Source organism: Sphaeramia orbicularis, chromosome 24 (genome assembly GCF_902148855.1).
Source record: "Sphaeramia orbicularis chromosome 24, fSphaOr1.1, whole genome shotgun sequence".
In the NCBI taxonomy this organism is placed as follows: domain Eukaryota; kingdom Metazoa; phylum Chordata; class Actinopteri; order Kurtiformes; family Apogonidae; genus Sphaeramia; species Sphaeramia orbicularis.
The window spans coordinates 37685885-37712983 of NC_043979.1; the positions used below are offsets into that span (position 1 = coordinate 37685885).

The following is a 27099-nucleotide window of genomic DNA, read 5'->3' on the forward strand; positions in this document are numbered from 1 at the left end:
CCAGAACCATTATACAAGAACCGTTAGACCAGAACCATTAGACAAGAACCGTTAGACCAGAACCGTTAAACTAGAACTGTTAGACCAGAATCATTAGACCAGAACCATTATACAAGAACCGTTAGACCAGAACCATTAGACAAGAACCGTTGGACCAGAACCATTAGACCAGAACCGTTAGACCAGAACCATTAAACAACACTGTTAAACCAGCACCGTTAAACAAGAACCATTAGACCAGAACCATTAAAAAGAAGCATTAGACCAGAAACCTTAAATCAGACCCATTAGACCAGAACCATTTGGGATCATTAAAATCTCGTCTAACCTGTTGTTCTGTTTGACCTGCAGGCGATACGGTCAGAACTAAAGGAGCGCGAACACTTGGTGATCACCACTTTGGACCAAGCCCGGACGTTTCTCGCTGACCAGCCTATCGAGGGTCCCGGAGAACCACGCAAGAACCTGCAGCCAAAGACCGGTTTGTTCACATGATCCATTAAAGTCCTCTTTTTTTAACATAAGCTGTCACTTGGGGGGGCAGTTTCAGTCCATCTGAACTTCTTACAGCTTTGGCTTCATTATTACAGATATGTCTTGCAAAGTAAGAGCTCATATTGCACTAATCCTCAGGTGGCCCAGTCTTAAGTAATAGCATATTTGAAGAGGTCTTTTAGAGGTTTCTGAGTCTACCATTATATCTTATTCTTACAGTCCCTAAGAGTCCAATTTCAAGGTAAAAAAGACATAATAAGTCTTATAACCTTTGACTCAATAGTTAGTCCATGACCGTGAGAAAATTTTGGATTTTTGGGGGTATTGTTTTGCTCATTTGCTACAGTACCAGAGGTGGCAAAAGTACGCACATTCTGCACTTAAGTAGAAGTACAGCTACTTGGGTGAAAAACTACTCTCGAAAAAGTAGAAGTACTGATTCAACTCCTTTACTTAAGTAAAAGTAAAAAAGTATAACTTCTCAATTGTAATAAAGTACAAAAGTAAAAAATAAAACTGCATTTTTTGCCATGAATGAAACAATACTTATTTAACCAGGCAAAATCATATAGAGAATCATATAATCATATAAGAATTTTCACGGGTACGAGCACAGGTAAAATTAAACAAAATGCAGGCAGGTAGCGGGCAAGGAAGTGAAAAAATTAAAAAAAATTTTAAAGGATGAAAATAATTTTCAGGACATTTAATGATGATGATCATCTAATTTGACCGTGGTTGATCCACAGCCAGTTTGTTTTATTTTGAAGTTAGTTTCACCTCTGTTTATATACGGTTAAAGGCATCATTGAGCAGCACATATTAGAGATTTAATGATTACGTGCGTTTTAGCCTAAAATAAAGCCCTTAAAAGTGAATTACTGTAGACCAGTGTTTTTTAACCTCGGGTTCGGGACCCCATGTGGGTTGCCGGAAATTCAAATGGGGTCACCTGAAATTTCTAGTAATTGTTAAAAAAAAAGTAGTAAAAACTTGCTAAAAAAAAAGAAATAGAGAGTTGAGAGAGACAATCACAATACATAAAAGACATGACAAACTCTGAGGCTGAAACTGAAGCACTATGGTACTGTTTATCTTTCAAATTTTCATTGTGGTCAGTTTAAGATGCTGCAGCTCTTTCATAATTCATAGTTTGCAGTAATCTCAACCTGGCTTTTCTGCCTCCGTCCATAATAATATACATTATATAGACTAAATGTCATCTAAAATTAACATTTATTTACAACATAATATAGCAAGCTATTACATGATCAAAAACTAATTAATTTTAGCAAAAAAAAAAAAAAGTCTCCGTTTTGAATGTCTGGGGTTGCCAGAAATTTGTGAAAATGGGTTCATGAGCCAAAAATGGTTGGGAACCACTGCTGTAGACAATGCATTTAATCATGGGTCGGGTCACTGTACTCAGCTTTGTGGGTAGGGGTGGAAAAATTTGGAAAAAGTGGACCCGTGTAGGACTCTGGTACTGACCCCATGCAGGACTCTGGTACTGACCCTGTGCAGGACTCTGGTACTGACCCCGTGCAGGACTCTAGTACTTACCCCATGCAGGACTCTGGTACTGACCCTGTGCAGGACTGATACTGATACCGCGCAGCACTCTGGTACCGACCCCGTGCAGGACTGAACTCTGGTACCGACCCCTTTGCAGGACTCTGGTACTGACCCTGTGCAGGACTGAACTCTGGTACCGACCCCTTTGCAGGACTCTGGTACTGACCCTGTGCAGGACTGAACTCTGGTATCGACCCTGTGCAGGACTCTGGTACCGACCCCTTTGCAGGACTCTGGTACCGACCCTGTGCAGGACTGAACTCTGGTACCGACCCTGTGCAGGACTCTGGTACTGACCCCTTGCAGGACTCTGGTACCGACCCCGTACAGGACTCTGGTACCGACCCCGTACAGGATGCTGGTACCAACCCTGTGCAGGACTTTGGTACCGACCCTGTGCAGGTTTCTGGTACTGATCCTGTGCAGGTTTCTGATACTGACCCTGGTCACAGCCTGTGCACCTTCTCTCCTCCACTGATTTTCCCTCTGAAGTGACGTATTTTACAGTCACATCCGTTTAGTTTGAAAAAGCAACAAGCCTATTCTGAGAATATAAGGAGTATGAAGTACAGATATTTCTGCAAAAATGTAGGGAGTAAAAGTAAAAAGTTGCCAGAAAAATGAATACTAAAGTAAAGTACAGATACCTAAAAAATCTACTAAAGTACTTATACTCTGTTACTTCCCACCTCTGTACAGTACACGTCTGACAGGTCCGATTCATTGAGGTATTTCATACAGGATGGAGTGCCTGTTCTGTTCCGTCAGAGTTAAGTGCCCTTGAAAAGCCACCCACGAACACCTAAACTGGTGGCAATAGTGATTCAACAGAGCAGCTGCGAATCAGAGAAGGACCGACTCATTCAGAATTCTTTCTCTGTGCCTCCCTTGGATGCAGCAAGGAAGTCTGGGTTATGTCAGCACATTTCCCTTCAAACTCAAACCCTACTGTGTAAATAATTAAAGCAACCCAAGGGGCTGCGCAGGGGTGTGGCAAGACTTCAGAGCACCAGCCGATAGTGTTGTTGTCTGTGATCTTTGATACGGAAATCAAAGCATGGTCTCATTGTATAAATAGATAAAAAGCTCATATAAGATCCAAGGCTGTGTTTGCTGTTTAATTATGGGAGCAGGATTTTCTCAAAGTGACACGACAGTAAGATTTTAACAGTATGAATTGTCTTGTGTCTTTTTTTTTTAAATGCTAGTAAATGATTTGATGGCTTTGTTTGTATATGACATGTTCCATCCGTTCCAAAACTCTGTAGATCTCTGCATGAAGTTCCACCTGCGGCAGGTTTCACAGATGTCTGACTTGAGCGTATGCGTAGAGGGAAGTTTTTTAAAAAAAAGCCAAAATGAAAGAGATTGCAATAGCGCAACAGGTGAAGATGGTAATTCACTTTCTACCCTTGAGATGAGACCTTCAAGTTCATAAAAGCAGTGCATATTTCTTTATACTTAAATCGAGTAGTTCAAGAGCAGGTTTTCTCCTCTGCCGTCTACTCTATTTCCTTTTTGTATGTAGTTTTCTGATATGTTAGAATTATCTTCCTAGCCTTCCTGAAACTATCACATTTCTTTCTTTTGGTCACTTACAACCTGAACTACTACTTTCCCCGTTCTTTTTTATTTCTTCCAATTTACATCCTTCTCATCTTTACCACTTGTATCTTTTCCCAGCTGCTCCATCTTCAATGAATTATACGCTATGCTCTTCTTTGTTTTTTTGCTTGCTGAGTGTTTCTCCTCTTCTTTGCTTTCAGTTTTTTACTTATTTTCTGGAGTTAAAATCAGCTACACCACATATAAACACTAGAAAAGCACTCCTTTTCAAATATGCAAATGAAGGCATACTTTGTTTTTATGTATATGTACAGGTTTTTGCTTTTTTTTAATAATCTGTTTCATTTATACACAGGAAAAATTACTGAGCTTTTTTTCCAGAGTCAAAAGTATTTTCCTCAAAAAAATACATTTTGCTCTATATTCTATATTGAGTAAATTTGGCTCTAAATTGAGTTTGGAGAGCTGTACCCAAAGAATAACTTTTATTCTTTATAGAGAGGGACCAAATGTTATCTGAGTAGAGTACAATTTTCTTCAATTTGAGTAAATTTAAATTTCCTGTATAAAGGCTAAGTAGGATTACTTTTTGTTGTATATTCGATATAAACAAACTTGAAATTAGAAAAGCACTCGGAGAGCGCAGACCTCCACCAAGGCAGATCAGTCCCCCCCCCCCACCCCTCGATCACCATCAAAATGTTATCATTTGTTCCTTGTTCCAGTATCAACATTTCCTGAAAATTTCATCAAAATCCCTCCAAAACTTTTTGAGTTATCTTGCTAACAGACAGACAGACCAACAAACTCCAATGAAAACATAACCTCCACCCTTCCTTGGCGGAGGTAACAAGCTTGCGTGAAGAGGTGGAAAGTCCAAGTGCAGATCGTTTTGAACCTCAGCTAGAATATTACAGAGCAACACACAGTTTTGTGGATAAATGAAAGTTTATGAAAGTTTTTTTCTTTTTTCCTCCCTCCAGACCTCACCCCTGAGGAGAAAGCCCGAGGGTTGGCCCGGGCCATTCGCAAACAGACCGGCGAAGTGCGGGAGCGATGGGAGCGTCTGAAGGGTCACGTGGGCGGCTGGCAGAGTCAGGTGGAGCGAGCCTTAGAGAGACTCCAGGAGCTGCAGAGCTCCATGGACCAGCTCGACCTGAGGCTGACTCAGGCGGAGGAGGCCAAGGCCACCTGGCAGCCTGTGGGAGACCTGCTGATCGACTCTCTGCAGGACCACATTGACAAGACCATGGTGAGACAGCAACTTTTAATGTTCCCTATCACTAAGAGTTGCAGTCCCCAGCACATCACATCTAGAACAGATGTTGTCTCACTGCATTTCATTATACCCCAGAATCTTTTCAGCAAGTTTAGCAAAATCTGCAATTTCTGCCATTTCCAACTTTTATGGATTTAATGATTTTGAAAAGGCATGCAAATTTGAAGCCATATAATGGGAGCTGTTTACTTTTATGGGGTAATATTTAGTGAAGTTGCAGATTTTGACCAACAGAAAACCCCCTCCACCTATGCCTAAGATGGTTAAAAAAAAAAATTGTGAGCGGCCCTCGTTCAAGACAGTGAGTCTGTTTATATGACGATAAGAATCTAATAACTGGGAATAATGATCTGTGTTTATATGCACTTTAATCTATCAAATTCAATTAAATTGTATTTATATAGCGCCAAATCAGAGCAAAAGTTATCTCATGACACTTTATATATAGAGCTTCATAAATATTATAATAAAAAAAAACGTTTAGATGTTTTAGTCCATCATTGGATTTCTTTTGGATTACATACGTAGGTAGCGATGGTAGACTCAAACTTTCTATTATTGTCTTCTGCTCACGTTTGACTACATCACTTCTGGGTTTTTTTTTTTGTTTGTTTTTGTTTTGTTTTTTTTTTACATATACACAGACATAAAAGAACTAAATAAATCAGATTAACGGCTATACATGCATGAAGACATAGGAGTATTAGAAAGCAATCTAGGTGTGTTAATCCAGTTCTTCATAATCAGATTACTGCCATTATCTGATAACGCACATCACATTATGCTGTTAACATGATCACTTAAATAATCTGATAACTCCAGAAATCGGGTAATGATTGGAGTACTAGTGTGCATGTAAATGGACTTAGTGTTCAGTTTATTTAGGGCATTTATGTTCATGGGATATTCATTCTGGTGATCTACACTACCTTAATGATGGACAAGACCTGCCAACAGAAAAAAAAGACCTCTCATGTATTGGCAAATTTGTATTCTTAAGCTTCATTTTACTTTAGTATTTCCAAACTTTAGCTGTTTTCTCTGTCAAACACACTAGTCGTGCAACCTCTGCACTTGCCATCTTTAATGAGCTAACACTAAAAAACAGAGAGAAGGCAATGCTGGGAGCAGTGTCTTGTTTGTGTGGAGACTAGAGCGGTAACAGTTTAGATTCAGGACGGATTAGCATTGAAAAATCGATATTTTTGATAACACCAGTCTAAATCCACGAGGTAATGTCAGCGAACTTTTGCACTGTTAAAAACAAAACAGTACAGTGAGTGATGCACTCCATCAGATAATGATTCTGTGTCATTTGGAAACTTGCGCGAAAGCCGAGTTGCCAAGGCAGAGGCTGGGAAACAGGCAATACATTTAATAAACAAGCAGACAAATGACAGTGTTTCCTAATTAAAAGTAAACAATAAATGAGAGAGTAATGAAGGGGAAAGGAGTGTCACCGAAATTTTAATTCAAAAAGTCATGGTTCACAAGTTTCAGGAGGAAAAGCACCACTTTCAGTATTACATCAGTTGAGCTGTCTGTTACACCACCCTCCATCCACCCACCATCTCCTCTCTGCCTCCACGCAGCGTGACTTCATGCAAACTGCCTGGCCAATTAAATCTCATGAAATCCATGTCATGTAGAGCCACTTGAGGGACAGTAATCTATAAATAGATTACATTACAGCCTCGGAAGCTCTCCTCTCTACTGTGTGACAAACATAGTATAGATATTGAGTGTTTATTGGCAGGCTCGGCGACGAATTTTAATTAAAATTCAAGCACAACAAAGCTCAATTTAAAAACTTGATTTATTTCCACTTAGAGTTTATGAGGTCAGCACAGTAAACAGGAAGGAGATAAACAGCAGTTAAGATGAAACAGAGAATAACCCATGCTCTGAGCAGCAGGAAGTCACTTATTCTTAATGAAAGTACAAACAATTAAGATTAAGCATGATTAAGTGATTATTCAATCAAAGTTTAGAATCGTATTAGCAGAACAACGTGAGTTTCTCAACCCTTCGACTGTGTGGAACTTTCCCCGCAGGCCTTCAGAGAGGAGGTTGCACCGTTGCGTCAGGATGTGAGGATCGTCAATGAGCTCTCTGCGGAGCTGACACCGCTGGACATCCAGTTGTCGTCCACTGCCTCCAGGCAACTGGACCAGCTCAACATGAGGTGGAAACTACTACAGGTACGATAAGACGAGATAAGATTTCATTTCATTTATTTCGTTCATGGTTGTGCATTTCATCAGCAGACATTCAATAATCACCAGGTGAACAAATATGTACACACCCATGCTCGAAAAGGAGCGGGATGAAGAAAATCTTATGTTTCCATTATCCTTAATGGTTAGCTAGACACAACTAGCTATAAAGTCATGCTGTATAACGTCAGACAAATCAATCAAAATACATCCAAAGATAATACAAAATGAATACAAAACCAAGTGCAAAACTACATATCCAGGAAGTACAAAACAAACAAAACACAGGTAAATATACACCTGAATAAATGATGCAAAACCATTACGATACCAGACCAAAATAAGTAAATAAACATATCACAAGATGCAAAACAAATACGAAGCAAAATATAAAAACATAACTTTTCATAGAATCTCATTGTTCTGTCTTTATACACTTTTTTTCAGATAAAGGATAGAATAAGATAAGATAAGGTAAAATAAGGTAAGGTAAAGTAAGGTTTATTGATTCCCCAAGGGAGAAATTCAAACGTACAGCAACACTAGACAATATGCATCAAATACAATAGAAAAAAGCTATAAAAATGTGTTAAAGTGACTAAAAATGACCAAAAAAATACCACTGCTGGTAATAGTAAATAAAGTAACTAGTGTGCAGTAGGTGACATTGACAGATCACCACAACCATGTTCTGTCACTGCTTACTTTCTTTTTCTATCTCTAGTATCTCGTCCACCTTGACTAACTTTGAATCTTTAATTTATTTTGGTCCTTTTGTCTCTCCTCATGCCTACCAGAGCCCGTTTTTTCTCTGTGTTTTTACTCTGTCACCTTCTCTGACGGTGCGCATGTTGATTTTAGTTCATGTCAGCCCAAAGCACACTGAGAATTGTCCCTCTATGTGTGTGTACCAGTTTTATTTGAACACACCTTTGTTCTCACTTTCCTAAATACATCAATGGGCATTTTTATGTCCTCCCAGCACACCAGTCACATTCATTTTTCCTTACTCAGTCGAATGTTTGGGTCTGATCCGCTGAGTGCTTCTCTGAATGGAGTCTTTCGTAACCCCCAGAAGCAAAGTCACACAGAAGTGTTGTATGTCTCAAGAAAGAATTATAAGAGAGAGGATTTGAAGAGTGACTAGAGGAATTTAATTCACCACTGTGGGTTTGTATGCTCAAGGAAAATATCGTCGCTGTCGGGTGGAAACCTCATTAGTTCATTTTTTGTCAATTTTGTTTTTAGTCATACAATGATTTTTGGTCAGTTTTCACATTTGGCCTGAGAGTTTTAGAAATATTTAACCAATGAAAAGTGTTGAAAACGGCTTGTGAGTACATCTCTTAACCCTTTAAAGCCTGAACCATTAAATCATCGACAGAAAATTCCAGTTCTTTAAAACTGGAGCCTTTATTGGTCCTTCTGAACAACCAAAAAATGTTGTTTTCAAATATCAATTTCCATGTATGAGTTTCAGTTTTGTATCATATTTGATACATCGGGTCTCAGTGCTCAAATATTAGTATTTTTGAACAAACAAAAACATAATATAACACAAACATGTCTAACAAATTGGTAATTCCTTTTTAAAATTGGCAAAGTTCTGCCTCCTTCCTCATTAATGACAATCTTGTAGTGTCACTGGAAAGGCCTCTGGTGAATGAATTCCTCCCCCCTGGTGGATTATATTGTACACATTTAGATAAAAAAAAATCACACTGATCATGTAGAGGGCTTCAAAACTCATGTATCAAATATGATGCGTTACAGGGTTAACTCCCTTGGATTTGTTTTTCTACGCTTCTCTAAGAACAATGAACACCTGAAAATATAGTCATTTCATCTGAAAATATATATTTTTTAAGAAAACTTTGCCAACTTTATCGGCTATCTTAAATATTAGTCTCTTATAAAACCAAGGAGAATATACAGGGTTCCCACGAGGTCTTAAAAATCTTAAATTTTTGTAATTTACAATTTTGCATTTAATACCATTAAAAAGTCTTTAAAAGGTATTAAATTTGATATGGTAGGTCTTAAGTTATGTTGCTATAAATGTGTTCACTGTATTCTGTTTAAATGTGTCTGCAAAATGCCCAAACTAGACAGAGAGTAATATTAGTCGACTCAGTTCCACTCGTTCCACCTCAGTTCCATTCGTGAAAGAATGAATGAATGGTTTATTTTTAGTTCGCACAGTCACAATCGCCACACATAGTACAACAACCACAATGCATGCAAAATCAAAAACAGGAATAGGCTAGAAGCAAAAGCTTATTTTTTGCCTATCCTCCTTGAAATCCTAGAATTATATCCTTAATATCCTTGAAATTAGGAACCAATTATTGCTAACTTTGCAGCCCCCATTAAGAAATGATTACTGAACATTCAGTTCTCTGTACTGTATGTACAGTCGTGGAAAAAATTATTTAGACCACCCTTGTTTTCTTCAATGTTTTGTTCATTTTAACGCCTGGTACAACTAAAGGTACGTCTGTTTGGACAAATATGATGATAACAACAAAAATAGCTCGTAATAGTTTAATTTCAGAGCTGATATCTGTCCATTTTCCATGGTTTTCTTGATAATAACCAAAATCACTTCAGTTCTTACATCCATATCTATGACATTGTACTGCCAAAAACAGTGCTTTTAGGCATTCCATGTTTTCTTTTCTGTCTGTTTTAGTCACATGATACACACAGGCATTTGTACTTGATTGCATAACCATTGTTTTTGATGACTTTTGATGGTCTAATACTTTTTTCCGTGACTGTATGTAATATTCAATCTCTGCTGATGTAAATAAATACATTTTCCTAAATTCTAGGAGTCACACATTTTTGCCAGTGTAGCAGTGAAATGGGCGTTAAATTCTGCTCTAAGTGGTCTTCAAAAGTCTTAAATTTAACTTGTTGAAACCTGTAGGAACACCCATACACATCATTTTTCCAATTTCCTTGGACATAAGAGGTTTCCTCCTGACAGCAGCAATATACTAGCCAGTGAATATATGAGGTCCCCTTTTTAGAGGGACAGTATTTCATACATAAAAAGGATATTTTCCCTTTGATGTCTTATTTTGACATCAGGCAGCCACATATGGACACTGATTTCCAAAACTCTTTCATGTAAACGTGTATTTTGACAAATTTATCTGCAGTCATACAGCATTGTTACTCTAGATAAATAAATGAGTTGGGGATGGCTGCCGGCAAAAAAAAATGTGTGTGGGCAGAAAAAAAAGCAGGAAAGATGTTGCTGAGAAACAGCGAAATCTAGAAACACAACCTAAAGCCATCCTTTTATAAGTGTGACACTGCTGCAGAGTGAAACTGGGAAGCTGGGCTAATTTGTAGCCTGGTGATATTTCCAGTCTACAGATACCCACTAATAGTCTTTCAGCCCGGAGAATGACCATAACTCAAATCCAGAGTCAGAGGAGTGCAGAGTTCCAGTGTACTGCACAGCTCTTTTATTTCTCTTAGTGTGCAGGAAGGTGACAGCTTCACTAATAAGCCACATCTCACTGTGCAGTTTGATGGTTTGGTTTTCATGCAGACATCTCTCATCATCGTCACAGTGGGACGCTGACCATATTATCCATTAGTTGTCCAAGAGAAACGGCGCAAGTGACCTTTCCATACCTGTTTCGAGGATCCCCCATGTAGACAGCTGGTGATCTGGTAGCTATAAAACCAGAGATATTCACGTGTGTGTGTATGTGGGTGCTTCTATGAAACTGGGTTCAGCCTTTTAGACCCAATAATAAAAGAGAAATTTAGACACATTTCCCCCCAGGATGTACCTAATGATAACCTCAGATAAAAGATGAATGTTTTGACTCTTGCAATCTAAGTTGCCGTAAAGATAAACATTTAAAGGTTTTAAGGTTTATGTGTTGAGATGAAATGCTCAGCTTGCTGATGATGACAATGAATTGTAAACTTGTTTTTATTTATGAATGTATTTTGTTACTGTATTTGTATTTTAACGGACCCCAGGAAGAATAGCAAGCAATAGGGCCGAAGCTAATGAGGATCCGTTTACACAATAAACAGTAAACCTCAGATAAATGCAAAAAGAAATTATACTCTTGCTCTGAGCCATCCGAAAATTAATACATTTTTAATAAAATACTGGGGCCAAAAATAGGACCTAAAATTGGGACATGAAAAGCTATCTAGTTGCCAGTGTATTTTATCTTTAAAACATGGCTGGAAATGGTCTTATATACCACTATAAATAAAGACGCTGTGTTAAATTTGAGGATCCTAGTGGTTTTTCTTATCCAGACATGTGGGTTTTTCATGAATCGCCAGTCTCATTCCAGGTTTCGCATGTAACCCATCGTGTCCACTTGTGTTACATGCGGAACCAGCCCATTTAACCCATAAAGACCCAAACAGCCACTGGTGACACAAAGCACCTACTGATACAAATGTTTAATACCTGTTGATCCACTAATCCTATCAATACATGGAAATATTTTGTGTAAAACACAGTTGGTCATCTTTTCATGGTCATCAGACATGACCTATTTGGACGTTCAGAGGCTCTGTAGTGAATGTGGAAACACAGTCATCTTCTACAACATTGATTCACCAGTAAAACCCAAGGAGTTGCATAAATGATAGTGGATGGAAATGGTTGTTTTATGTTCAGTTAATGATAGATTTGACTGAAAAAGTCACTTTTTCTGCCGTTTTCTCTGCTTTTGACGCAATAACCCTCAACTTTAATCTGAGCTTTAATGAACATCTTCATGATCAGTGAATTAAATACAGGAAAATAGCAGAGCTATACTGATGAAATACAAAATACAGAGAATAATACAACAGATAAATGAAAGGTTAGATATGGAGAGAATTTCATTTGGGAACTGACATAAAAGTAGCGCTGGGTCTTTATGGGTTAAACACATAAATCGGAAGTGATTTTGCAACAGTGGTCACTTCCGTGAAACACTCTGCCTTGCATAATTACTTCGATTCCCAAAATGTACCTGAGAGAATAAAAAGCTATTAGAAAAAATACTAGCGCGTAATTTTCGTGTCCTTTTTACCGTGTTACATGCAGATTTTTGTATAAAAAATAATATAAAAATGTGTTTTATCTGAAAAATTGTTTGTTTTATCTCAGTAAATAGTTCTTTTTAAAATAGACCCAAAGTGCTTCCAAACTTGCATCATAACAATAGTCTACATGTGGTTTGAATTTTTAGCCCCTTTGTCCTGTTTTTAAGTACCAGTTTCGTATATATATATATATATATATGTGTGTGTGTGTGTGTGTGTGTGTGTGTGTGTGTGTGTGTGTATATCTGTATTACGAGCTGCCAGTGCTGCTCTGGTGGAACACAGCAGCCTCGCCATTACTAGTGGCACAGGTGGACTGCCCCGAGAGGACAATAACACTTTAAAGATTGAACATGTTTGTGATTGATAACACCACTCTATCCAAAAGTGAGCAGATGCACTTTATGAGGTCCAAAAGACTGTCCCTTTTGGCTTGTTTGATTTTCAGCGCATTAATACAGTATGTGTGTGTGAGCCCCTGTCTGGGTTCTGTGGCCATACGTCACATCCCACCCACACCATTGGCTGTTGTGGTGAAGGATTAGACCAATGCAACAGTCACATGTTCCAATCTGTATTAAAAGTCGGGCTAAGGTGCCAATTAGTGCAGCTATGACTCGCAGTACCTCACTGCGTCTCTTAGTTCTGTATTCAGTCGACTGATTAGTGAAGTGAAAGTGATTAACTTTGCACATTTTGTTTGCTTGTTAGTTGTCATTAGCAAAGCACATGGAGACTAGACCAGACTGTAGGATTTATATATTTAACTTTTATTTAACCAGGAAGTCCCTTGAGATAAAATCTGTTTTTCGAGGGAGACCTGACCAAAGGCACATCAGTCCAATACAAATGAACTAACAGAGTATACAGTTAGATGCAATTAAGACAACTTACATACTATTAAGACAACATAAAATGGCTAAAAACATAAACATATTTTAAAATGTATTTTACACCACAATAGGTGTTCCTCTTTCATCAAGTTTTGACTAAATTTTCACAAAAATGAATATTGTACTTTCCGGGCTATAAGGCACACTGGAATATAAGTCGCACCTGACTATAAGCCGCAGGTGTCCACGTTGTGACATGATATATTTACACAGAAAGATGGTAAACAGAAAGATTATTTAAGTATTTATTTCCATACCTTAATTGCTTTTTTCCAAACAGTACCTGCAACACGTCAGTAAAACGGCAGGAACACGACTGGTTCAAAACCCAGAAAAGTCATTGGTCTCTATCTTCATCGTCCTTCTGCTCATTGAAACCACTGCAGTCGTCTTCTTCAGTGTTGGAGTTGAACAGCCTCAAATTCTCCGTCACACTCTTTCTCAATCTCTCCTCCGTTGTTGCTCAATGGCGCTGCAGCTGCAGCTCTATTTCCTTCTTAGACAGACGCATCGATTACTTTTAACTTAAAAGCTGCAAAATATGCATTTCTTTGTGTGTTTTCCATGATGAGGGTTTGTGCATGACACGCAAAATGACTGTTAAAAGTTAAGATTAAAACTTCTCCTCTCCGCATCACCTTTTCCACCTGTCTCTCACTTTTGCGCTTCCTGCTAGAGCGCCCCCTGGTGGTCATTAGCCTGTATAAATCTATACTCGAGCTGCATCGCTGTATAAGCCGCGGGGTTCAAAATGAGAAAAAAGTAGCGGCTTATAGTCCGGAAAGTACGGTAGACAGATCAGTGGTTCTCAGCCTTTTTTGAACAAAATGTCATCACGAGCCTCCTTGTCGCATCCACCCCCCCTCTGAAACAAGTTGTGGAGCGAGGGGGGGCATAGCTCAATAAGTGCCGTGACATAACTTACTGCGGTGGGGGGGGATTCAACAGTGACATAACATGCTGCTTGATATTGATACTGACTAACAGACTAACGCCCCCTTTTTGGTCTCATCACCCCCCCCTCTCAGCTGTCTCATTCCGAACGCCCCCTGGTGGATGGTACCACCCCCATTGAGAAACACTTAGACACTTTATTGTCTTTGCACATGATTATACAATATAAATGTCTTTGCTAGCAATCCCTGTCACATCAGATAAAAGTATAAATGCGAACAAAATAGACTCAAAGTGTAAAAATATAATTACATAAATAAGTAAAGAAAAAAAATACAAAGGATGCAACAGAACATATAGGTGTCTGGAAGTCATGCAGTACAGTATGATGTAGTATACAGTTCCAATGAGCCTATATAATACTATGTTTACACTGCAGGTATAAAGGCACAATTCCAACTTTTTGCTGAAATCCTTTTTTTTTTTTTGCTTTTTGTTAAAATCAAATTATAATTCAAATGCAATTGCTATCAGACCCAGGGGTGAACAGTCTACGGTTCTGAAGTGACCTCGCATGTACAGAAGATGTGACATCAAATGCAGCACACTGTGTTTATGGAAGTCAATAAAGATCTTGCCAGGTCCCGCCTCCTCCAGCACAGAATTGTCACATCTGTCACATTTCAATGATGTAAAAGTCGGACTGGAATGCGAGACGACCGTTCAGACTAAAGACAGTGCAAAACATGAGATATTTGTCCGATTTAGGACCACATATGAAAGTGATTTGAACAGAATGGACTGGTGCTGTTCAGGTAGAAATGAGATCTGACTCACATATGGGCAACAAATTCAGATTTAGGCCAATTTTACCTGCTTTAGTGTCACTTGTCATATAAATTTTTCATTTTCCATTCGTTCCAGTTTTTGTGAAAGTGTCCTCTTTGGTTCTCAGCATAAAAGTTAACTTCTCCAGAGCAAAAATATCTCAAACAATTTCCAGCCACTGATGCGGCTTTGGAGTGTCCTCAAACTCCGCATTGTATTTCTGATTGGATATGTCGAGCACAGGGATTGTAGTAAGTGACTTTTTTTTTTTTTTTTTTAGTTTGTCAGTTTTCGAATAAACCACAGTGTTTCTTCGGCTCTGAGTCTGGAATCCCCTTTTGGGTATATTTGTTTTGAAATAGCATCTGTTGGTTCTTTTGCTTTTCGCCTCGCTCTCTCATTCTGTTATTGATTCATTTGAACATCATACTCATTAAATAATATAACTTTGCTTGCACCAATTCTTTTATTTTATTGTTTTTATCATTTGCTAGTTCAGATCATCCTTTCTTGCAACTACAAATGAAGACATATGCTTCCACACTATTTTCTTGTTATTTTTGTTTGGGGTTGTGAGTCGTGACTATAATGTAGCACCGACTAGATCTGGTGTAGACGCTGAGGGAATTCACGTCCACCTGGCCTCTTGCAACACAGTTTGTGAAAGCAGACTTTAACCAGGATTCTGGTGTGTGTGTGTGTGTGTGTGTGTGTGTGCTGTAGAAGTTGTAGTTGGTTTATAGCAGGCATGTCCAAAGTCCGGCCCGGGGGCCAATCATGGCCCACGGTCAGATTTTAGACGGCCCACAGCTTGGGTTTTAGAATGTATTATTTATGGCCCGCTTGGACTGTTGAACTGAGTACATGAATCACAAAAGGTTCAAAATGCAGTGTCTCCTTTCGCCTCATGGTGGCAGCACCACTCTAACTCTATCTGGCTCTGTGACTTTGCCGTGAACCCTTCTCACTAATTTCTAACCATGGCGCCTGTAAATAAAAAAATGGAAGTTGACAGTGAGGGCCGCCGCTTCCAGGAGAGATGGGAATTACAATTTTTTTTTTTCACTGAAAATCGAGGCGATTGTATTTGCCTAATTTGTCAAGAGACTGTTGCCTTGTTTAAGGAATTCAATGTAAAGACACACTAGCAGACAAAACAAGCTAACACATACAACAAGCTAGCAGGGAGTGAGCGTTCCGAAAAAGTGAAGCAAATTCAAGCTGCTTTAAACTCACAACAGTGACTCTTCATGTGAACCTGGGAGTTCAATGAATTCACCACCAAGGCAAGCTACCAAGTTGCCAGGTTAGTTGCCTATAATTGCTGGTGTTATGTACTTGTAGATGTGACACAAAATATTACTTTCTGAATGATTTTGTGAAAGACAAGAGTAAAAGTCATATGTTTTCATCTGAAATGTTAACAGACTTTGCATTACTGAGTAATATATGAGTAATGATTACTTATATAAGTCATGTTTAAAATGAATGTGGGGTTAAGATTTTTTATCAACTTGGAAGTTTAAGATACTCCATACAGTTTGTTCTATGTTATCTGACTCCAGATGTGAAAGGAAGGCAGAAATTTTTTTTTTTTTGTTTTTTTTTTAAAATTGGTTCACACCTGAGTGGCTTAGATTTGGTTACATTGCCATTTAAAAAAATGATATTGTGACAATGAAAATAAAATTGTTGTAGAACAGCGCATTTATATGTAATTTTTACGGTTTAAAAAATGTCCAAAGGGACCACTGGCCCCTGGCAATGTCCACATTATCAGATCTGGCCCTCTTGAAAAAAAGTTTGGACACCCCTGGTTTATAGGATACAATCAGAAGAAAATATGTGTGGAAATTCACTTCTGGTTCGTCAGTTGTTTTTTTTGTTTTTTTGTTTTTTTTACCTCTGTTAAGGAACGCCGGAGGTTATGTTTTCATCATGGTTTGTCAGGAAATGTTGATACTGGCACAATGAACAAATTATTACATTTTGGTGGTGATTTGGGGGGGGGGGGGGGCGTTGTTTGTTTATCTGTTAGCAAGATAACTCAAAAAGTTATCGACCGATTTGGATCAAATTTTCAGGAAATGTTGATACTGGCACAAGGAACAAATGATTACATTTTGGTGGTGATTTGGGGGGGGGGGCTGATCTGCCTTGGTGGAGGTCTGCGCTCTTCAAGTGCTTTTCCAGTTTACCTTTGTTTGTTTGTTTGTTAGCAAGATAACTCAAAGAGTTATGCAAGGATTAAATGAAATTTTCAGGAAATGTTGATACTAGCACAAAGAGCAAATGATAAAATTTTGGTGTGTGGGGGGGGGGGGGTCTGCCTTGGCGGAGGTCTGTGCTCTCTGAGTGCTTTTCTAGTTTGTTTGTTTGTTTGTTTGTCTGTTAGCAAGATACCTTAAAAAGTTATGGAGGGATTTTGATGAAATTTTCAGGAAATGTTGATACTGGAACAAGGAACAAATGATTACATTTTGGTGGTGATTGGGAGGGGGGCTTATCTGCCTTGGCGGAGGTCTACGCTCTCCGAGTGCTTTTCTAGTTTTAAGTTTTATTTCGAATATGCAACAAAGCAAAGTAATCCTGCTTAGTCTTTCCACAGGAAATTTGCCTGAGTAAAATTTACTCAAATTGAAGAAAATTGTACTCTACTCAGATAACATTTGGTCCCTCTCTCAAAAGAATAAAAGTTTCTCTTTGGGTAGAGCTCTCCAAACTCAATTTAGAGCCAAATTTACTCGGTATAGAGCAAAATGTATTGTTTTTGAGGAAAATACTTTTGACTCTGGAAAAAATGCTCAGTTTATTCCTGTGTACAAATGGAACAGATTATAAGAAACAAACAAAAACCAAAAACATGTGCATAGACAGGATGTCCCATAAGTCTCCATACATAGGAAAAATAAACATTTCTTGACATAAACCATTTTTATTTATATAATATGCTCTATATGACTGCCATTTTGTCGGGAACACATTTCAATGCATGCCCTCCACTGCTGAAGAACTATAAAGAAGAAATATAAAGAAATACATGTTAGAAGCATATGTATTATGTCTCCTATGTATGGAGACTTATGGGACACCCTGTACATAAAAACCAAGTATGACTTCATTTGCACATTTGAAAAGGAGTAGGAAGAAGTATAACTTATTTAATCCTACCTCTTCTCCACAAAACAGTCTATCATTTAGCTTCCTATCAGCATATTATATTAAAAATCAAGTCCCTTGGATCATTTAACCTCATTTAGCTTCTTCACATCCACACACACCTAGACTGACATACCAGAAAGTAATTCTAAATTCTAACTCATAAGCACTGATATAGAATTTCTGAAAAGTACAATACACATGGGTGCCAGCTGGTGTTAAATTACCTCATATATTTTAACTGTATTTCCATTTCAGATGCGATACTGTGTATATTTCTATCTCTCGCTAAGAAAAGAGTTCCTCGAGCTTAGGGTTTCACAGCAAATCCACCTCTAACTTAATTGCACTGAAATTGAAATCATTCCAACCTTGACGCCGCCTTCATCCTCCTGTAAAGCTGTGTGTGTGTGTGTGTGTGTGTGTGCGTGCGTGCGTGCGTGTGTGTGTGGAAGTACAACTTCCAGGCCCACGGCTGACTGTCTGCTTTCCCCATCTGTCTGGTCATCTTGCAGGTGGCAGTGGACGATCGACTGAAGCTCCTTCAAGAAGCCCACCGAGACTTTGGCCCCTCCTCGCAACATTTCCTCTCCAGTGAGTACAGAGCCACGCACCATTCGTAGGAAATTGGAAACATTTTTAGGGAAGCTTAGTTTGTTTCCACTCAGTTACACTGATTCACACCTTTAATTTTTTTCATTTCCAATCTTCTTTTATAATCTTTTTTTATTAAGACACATTTTCAGTATACATATCTTCTCAGCACAGGTATCAGCATGTTCAGTTTTTCCGCCTAACAACAACAAACAAAAACTTAAAAAAAAAAAAAAAAAAAAAGGGAAAAGTAGTGCACCTCAATACTCACACTTACTCACAGTTTGCAGATGAGACACTTTATTCCTGAATAATACAAAGCTTAAAGGTGCGGGAGACTTTCGTGACCAATTTTTCATCAAATCTGTAAAACTTCAGTCATAGCCTAAGTATCACAAATCTGTAAGTCTTTCTGTGATTACTCACCTGAATCTCTTGCATTACAGTGAACAATTTCTTAGTGCCATCCACCATAAACAAACCATGTGTTTACAAACAGAGCCAGTAGGTCACTTGGGCATCTTTGGAATTTTGTTGCGATGTGCATTGTGGGAAATGGAGGTTCGTGCAGCTGCCTGACAGCGGCAGCGCAACCATATATTATATGGATGAAACAAACACGAGGCGGAAACGGCTGGAGGGATATGCATAGAGGGAAGGAAGCTCCTGCCGTTTCCGCGTTGTGTCTTTAGCAGCTGCGCGGAACTCCATTTCCCACAATGCACATCGCGACAAAATGCCAAAGAGGCCCAAGTTACTTCCCGGCTCTGTTTGTAAACACATGGTTTGTTTATGGTGGATGGCACTAAGAAATTGTTCACCGTAATGCAAGAGATTCAGGTGAGTAACCACAGAAAGACTTGCAGATTTGTGATACTTAGGCTATGACTGAGGTTTTACAGATTTGATGAAAAACTGGTCACGAAAGTCTCCCACACTTTTAATTACAGCTCTCTACTGACTAGAAAGAAAACCCTAAAAACAAAAATGAGCCTCTGCCATATCTACCTAAAAATATTGATACAGTACTTTTTAATATCGGTACAGTATTGTGAAATGAAATATCGCGATATATTGCAGAACCGATGTTTTCTAATTTCCTAAGCAGGACCAAAAGGTATGGGCAAGGTAGGATGGGACAGAGGCACATCTGTTACATGCCATTACTAGGGATGCACTATACCTAATACTGGTATCAGTATCGGTGTATCCCTAGCCTTTTCCCATCTTTTAATCTTCAGTTTTGGTGAAATACGCTTCACAGTGGGTGCTCCCCAATACTCAGTCTGACACACAGTTTGCAGACGAGGCACTTTATTCCTGAATAATACAAAGCTTAATTACAGCTCTCCACCGACTACATCCTCTTCTTCCACTTTAGAGTGGTCATTAGCCGAGAGAGTCGGACGGAGCATCAGAGACAAAGCTGCAGAGAAAAGACAAATGCGTGAGCTTGAACATTAAACAAAGCAGCCGGTCTGTCGCTCTCTTTCTACTGAGTCTCTCTCTTTTGTAATCATACAGCCATTAGACGTGTTTTCGGCCGCACCTGATTTGCTTTGCCGACTGTCAGACTGAGACAAAATGGGCGTCGTGTGAGTCAGAGCAGGTGGTGAACTCAAACTCCGACAGGCGTCAATTTGCCAAAGTAAACCTGCAGAGAGATCAGCAGACAAAACACCACTCTGTCTCTTCTTTCATCTTCCTAACCCTTATGACACTATCGCCTCCATCACACGTTGGCTCTCATTACACCAGTAGCTTAATATTCCCTCCGGGATCAATAAAATACTATGTTCTTATCGTGCCCTATCCATCTAGTATATCTCCCAATCTCGTTAATCTCTTTCTCTTACTGTCTTTTCATCTCTCTATCTGTGCGTAGAGCTGTGTCGAGGAGGAGGGGAAGTGGGAGGGCAATAAATCAAGCAACATTTCTGTTCCATATTGCTCTTGAGAGATTTTCACATCTTATATTCGTGCGGTTGTAACACTGCAACAGCTAGTAATCATTGAAATGTACTTTTCCATCTGTATCTACTGTAATTTTTATGGTCATAATCCATACATTATGTACATCTATATGCATCTAAAGCACAGCGCATACATATTTTTGCATCATTTCACTTCACTTTCTAGTAAAAAACAATACCAATTTCTTGATTTATTCTGGATTTTTGCCTAATTTCATGCACATACCTATGTTGACAGTGTTATTAATGAAGTGTTAGATGTTCCAATTATTTCCATCTGTATCTTCTGTCATTTTTATGGTCAAAATCCATACATTATACACATTTATATGTACCTAAAGCACAGCGCATACATATTTTGCATCATTTCACCTCATTTTCTACTAAAAAAAACATACCCATTTCCTCATTTATTAATTTTTTTTGCTCAAATTCATGTACATACCTATCTTGACAGTGCTATTCCAATTATTTCCATCTATATCTTCTGTAATTTTTATGGTCAAAATCCATACATTATATACATCTATATGTATCTAAAGAACAGAACATACACATTTTGCATCATGTATGGCCACAGGTGTTATTTCACTTAATTTTCTACTAAAAAAAACAATGACATTTTTTCATTTATTTATTATTTTTGCTTAATTTTATTCACATGCCTATCTTGACAGTGTTATTATGGAAGTGTTAGATGTTCTAATCATTTCCATCTATGTCTACTGTAATTTTTATGGTCAAAATCCATACATTATATACATCTATATGTATCTAAAGAACAGAACATACACATTTTGCATCATGTATGGCCACAGGTGTCATTTCACTTCCTTTTCTACTAAAAAAACAATGCCATTTTTTCATTTATTTACTATTTTTGCTTAATTGTATTCACATGCCTATCTTGACAGTGTTATTATGGAAGTGTTAGATATTCTAATTATTTCCATCTATGTCTACTGTAATTTTTATGGTCAAAATCCATAGATTAAATACATCAATGTGTATCTAAAGCACAGCACATGCACATTTTGCATCATTTCACTTCACATTCTACTAAAAAACAATACCCATTTCCTCACTTATTTATTATTTTTGCTTAATTTCATGCACATACATATCTTGACAGCGTTATTATGGAAGTGTTAGATGTTCCAATTATTTTCATCTATATCTACTGTAATTTTTATGGTCAAAATCCATACATTATACACATTTATATGTACCTAAAGCACAGCGCATACACATTTTGCATAATTTCACTTCATTTTCTACTAAAAAAACAATACCCAGGTCTTCATTTATTTATTATTTTTGCTCAATTTCATGCACATACCTATCTTGACAGCGTTATTATGGAAGTGTTAGATGTTCCAATTATTTCAAGTCAGGCTCCACACACTAACAGGATTACGGTGGTGCATGATAACATTGTGTTTATTAAGACGGTGTTTCGATTTTCACAGCATGACGTCTTGTCTCTGTTTTTGCGCCCCCCCCCCCCCCCATCTCTCCCTCTCTCTCTCCAGCTTCTGTACAGCTCCCCTGGCAGCGTGCAGTTTCTCAGAATAAGGTTCCATATTATATCAAGTAAGTGGCGAGAATCTGCTTCGATAACCATCTCTCTGCTTTTGCATAAATTGTACACATTCATGCGTCACTGTGCAATAGATGATCGCTATGATGCGTTCAGGTTATCAAGACAATGCAATCAAGGTATGGTGTTTTCCGTGGGACGCTGTTCTTTTAGAAGTACCTTTAATTTGCATTTGGTGTACGGGTTTTTGACGTTTCCCATCTTTGACCCCTTAATACAGACCTGTTTATTTGGTTCATTTCCATGCGCTGAAAAGGCTGAAAGACCTCATCATAATTTTCTGCATTTCTTTGCCATTTATACCGTAGTGTCCCAGAATTCTCTCTGCTTACAAATGGCAGTCTAGACAGTATGGCGGGCATGAAGTTTAATTTGTTTCTAAATTTGACCTGTAAAAACACTGGCAAAATAAGGGCCCACTTTTGTATCCTCCAGGCGGTTTAATAATCAAATCTTTTCAGTTTTTCTCTCGCGTTAGAGCTGTGACCTTTGTCGGCTCTCGCATACTTCACAGACAGCTATTCAGGCAGCTATTGTTACATATACAACATTTTTTTGCAGCTAATTAGTAGCTTATGTTAGAATTCAAGTCATTTCCTGTGCATATTTTGTTATTCAGTCCTGCATTGCTCCTCCTTTTGAATAGATAATACCTCGCCGATTCCCATAACAATTTTTCCTTTCTGTTCTAATGATAACTCTAACAACTTTAGTTTGACAGCTCGCGTCACATTGTAATTCTACCCAAATCAAGCCAAATAGTAAGTTTCCGTTTAAACATGCAGAAAAGAAACACTTTGGTAGGAACCAGACAGCTTTTCGCCTATTCAGGAAGTATGATTTCATAAAGTTTTGAAGGACCTCATTATCTCGAAATCATGTAACCTTATGTCAGTGAGCTGCTGAATGCGCCCTTATTTTTGACTGATGGGGCTCCACGTGGTTAGAAAAAAATCTTTGGATAGCAATTTTAGTTATCATTTGTCAGTCCTGCTTTTTTCACCATCTCATTTTTCATTGGGACACAGCTGCAGTCAGACTTGGTGATTTAGGAAGATAAAATGGGTGGATTCTCCAGATCTGCCACCCCAAATTGCCCCATGCCCCGAGCTGAAATGTCACTGTTTCACTTAAAATGTCAAATGGACATTTTTTTATTTTATTTTTTTTAAGCTTCGATGCCGCTGTTCACAGAAAAACCCACTGTTAAAGCTTCAGCTCGAACGATTTAGAAGTGGAGTCTTATCTCAGTGGTAGGTTCACATAAAAAAAAACAATAACAAAAGAAAAATAATATAGTTATTTATTGTCATGCTGGGTTCAGTTCATCGTCACTTTTCAGTTCCACAGTTGGTATTGTCTTACTTGGTTGCGTTCATAGGTCAAAGTGAAGACAATGCTGAAGTATGTTGAAGCTGTTTTATGCTGGGATTGGCTCCAAAAAGCTCTGGCTCATATAGACTAAAATTTCTCTCTAAGAATACTAAGTCGGTGTTTTGTTTTTTTTTTCCTGGTCTCATTACTTTTATTTGGAGCCTTTAAATGTGTTGTGGTGGTCCATCTTACAATGATTCCCTCATTAGTAAGATTTTAGAGCGAATGCAAGACTTAATGTGGAAGGCTTTGATTGACAGTTGTGATTAATGGCTTGTTCATGTGCCATGTTGGATTTTGGAGATTTTGCCGATCAAATCAAACACTTTTTTCGCGACAAGTAGACTAAACTTGTAAAAAAAAAAACAAAAAAAAAAACAGTGAAATGGCCTTTCTGTGAGCTAGTGTTAGCATTAGCTCCTCTGTCATCCTTCACTTTCCTCCAACTCCACACTTTGGCCCAAATATGGAAAAACTATAAAACATATTTTGTAAGTATATATGGCTTTCCTCCAAGTCCTTAGGTTTCCCCTGTCATTAAGAACAGCAGAGTTCGTGCAGGTGCTTGAAATCCTTGAAAATGCTTGAATTTTAATGTTGTGTTTTCAAGGTCTGAAAAGTGCTTGAATTTTAGGTAAAGTGCTTGTAATTATAACTGTGATGTGATTTATGTATTTATTTTTAATATCAACTCTACCAGGTAAGATGGCAAGCCAAAGTGATGTACAGAGAAATGATACATTTTGAAAAATAAAACTTTGTCAACTCCAGTTCAACTCGGTGCGAGTGTGCCTCAAGAACATGAAGTGGCTTCCCTTTTTTGGATAAAACTTTGTGTTATTTTTAAATTTCTAAACTTTTTGCTATTATGAAACATAATTTTGGACGTTTATAGCATAAAACAACATACGTAATTTTGATAAAAAATGAAAAAACAAATAATCATAAGTACATGTATTCCTGTAGACATGTCTTTTACCCCAGTGATAAGTTGCTGTGCTGGAAAAATTAGAAAATGACCCATAAAAGTGCTTGAATTTGACCTTGAAAAATGTGTATGAACCTTGAAACAGGTACACTGTAAGCCCGGATAAGGTTACTTTACTTTAAAAAAAATTTAGAGGTTGGCTTAAAAAAATAAAGTAATGATTAATGAACTTTTGCAAAGTTATTACACTTAATTAAGTTCAATGCACTAAATTCCAAGTTGATTTAACTAAAAATATTTAATAATAATAACCATGCAAAGCAGCTGATATTACAAAAAAATTTAAGTTAAATGGACTTAAAAAGTCCATTAATCATTACCTAATTTTTTAAGGCAACCATTTCTCTCAATTTTTTAAATAAACCTAACTTATCCAGGCCTACAGTGTAGATATACGTTAATTCTCCTGTTAATAGCTTTGACCGTGGTGCTGATGGAGATCTGAAGTTGGTCCCTGAGGGCCATGAATGGCAGCTCACTGCTTCTAATGCTCACTGCTTCTAATATGTGTGCTAAGTGCTAATGGTAGTGTGTATTAGGATGGGAAAATGTAGAGACTGAATTTCTCTACAGTGATGATAAAGCAAGTTAATTTAACTATTATATATATTTTTTTTAAAGTATATCAGGTGAAAAGGATAGGCAAAAAAGTAAGCTTTTGCTTCTAGCCTATTCCTTTTTTGGTTTTTATGTTTATTATAGTTTTTGTACTGAGTGCAATGATTAATGTACAAACCAAAAATAAATAAATTCATTCATTCATTCATTCAAAAATGTGAAACGTCACATTGGCTGTGTCTACTTGTATTCAGGTGCTTCAGGGGATATCAATAAAAGACTGAAATCAGAATTTTTGCTATGAAAACATTAACCCTTTCATGCATGAATTATGAGAACCTTAATCATGATTTCCCCCCCTTTTTTATTCCTCTTTAGGCATGAAAAAAAACAAAAAACAATGCAATTGACAGCTTTTTATGAACCTATTTTTCATGGAGTTGCAAAAATGTCCACTCAAATGGATACGATGCGTTTAATTTTTGAAACCAAGAAACGTGTATTTACTGATATACTGTGAAAACTCTGAAATAAAAACACTTTTAATGCTGCTAATCTGATGTTTTCTCATATTTAAACATACTCTAATACTAGTTATTACTCACTTCATGGAGATACTATACAAAAAAAAAAAATTTGTTCAAGAAAAAATTATAATTACAGTCTAATGGCCATTGATTTACACTCAGATATGTTACTGCAGATCAGGTTTATCAAGAACAGCAAAGTTACATGATGCGTAAGTGTCCACTGTGTTGGCTGATATGGAACTAAAACAACAAAACCCATGAATATAAAGGAGAACAGCTGTAGAATAACTGTCCGCTGTAGTGACCACTGTGCATGAAAGGGTTAAAGAAAGAGTCAGGGTAAAGTGTATCAGAGTCCGACAAAACCAGAGGATTTAGACGGGGAAAGGGGAGGACACCTGAGCTCTGTCTGGACCCCCATCTTGACACTAAAACGGCTCAGAGATGTAAGCCAGAGACAATCGGAGGACAGGCGTATAACTTCAGCTTCATCAACAGCCTGCGATCACACATGTGCCCGGCCGATGAACCTGTATCCACCCACTTGCACCAACAGAAACACATGTACAAGGACATTCGCACAAACTGATGCTCACACCCACGCCGACAACATGTGCATGAACTCCCAGTCTAAACCAAACACACATGAAAACCCACTATGAACACACACCATATGTTCACTGGATGCCTCAAGGTACGACCGTGTTTTCCTTTTCTATGACTGCGCACTCACATTAACCCCAGGGAGCCTTTTAGAAACAGCCAGGCAATAATGTCACCTTTTACTCTGCAGTCAATGCATTTTACTAAGGCAAGCACAGAGAAACTACAGCTAAAATAAAATAAACAGAAAAACCTTCATTATTATCCATCAACCCATAAATCGAATAGTACCTTGAATTAATGTCTCGAGGAACTGACTGTCTACTTTAATAAGCATATCATTGTCTCTCATCTCTTTTTATTTCTTTCTTGTAGTTCTTTTGTGTTTATCTACTCATTTTGAATATTGCTTGGTGTAAGCACACAGCAATTTGCAATAATTTACTATACATTTTCTTGGTAAAAACACAGGTTTACCCTTAAAGGAGTCATATATTGCTTTTTTTAAAATAGAATTAGGCATTTTAAAACATTTCCCTGTGGTCTACATAAACTGTAAATGCTATGCTTGGGTCTGAATTCTTCATTAAAGGGGTCATCTTTTGCTAAACCCACTTTTATTAGTCTTTGGTACATTTATTTGTGTTTTTGGACCCTAATAGTTCATAAAGTTTGAATTTGAACCCTCCAGGTGCTGCAAAGTTGGCTTTATATTCATTTTGGCAAAAATCGAGTGGATTTCTACAACCCGTTTCAATTCCTGCTTAATTTGTCACGTTTTATAACTAGCTATGTCATGACATTTGCGCATATAAGGTCAAGACTTCCGACGATCACTTCTCCGAGTACGACATAATTGTGTGGTTGTAGTAAAAACTGAAAATATGTCTAA

At 37.8% G+C, this 27099-nt stretch overlaps 1 protein-coding gene across 6 annotated transcripts in view; it reads left to right on the forward strand.

Moving 5' to 3' along the window:
• The window catches only part of utrn (utrophin), a 397580-nt gene that overhangs the window by 248466 nt on the left and 122015 nt on the right, over positions 1 to 27099 (forward strand). For all 6 annotated transcript variants that reach the window (XM_030127978.1, XM_030127982.1, XM_030127981.1 and 3 more), the window contains 5 exons: positions 352 to 481; positions 4620 to 4888; positions 6970 to 7116; positions 18503 to 18581; positions 22087 to 22147. In XM_030127978.1, coding sequence (XP_029983838.1) covers positions 352 to 481; positions 4620 to 4888; positions 6970 to 7116; positions 18503 to 18581; positions 22087 to 22147 — 686 coding nt within the window. The remainder of the gene's footprint in view (positions 1 to 351; positions 482 to 4619; positions 4889 to 6969; positions 7117 to 18502; positions 18582 to 22086; positions 22148 to 27099) is intronic.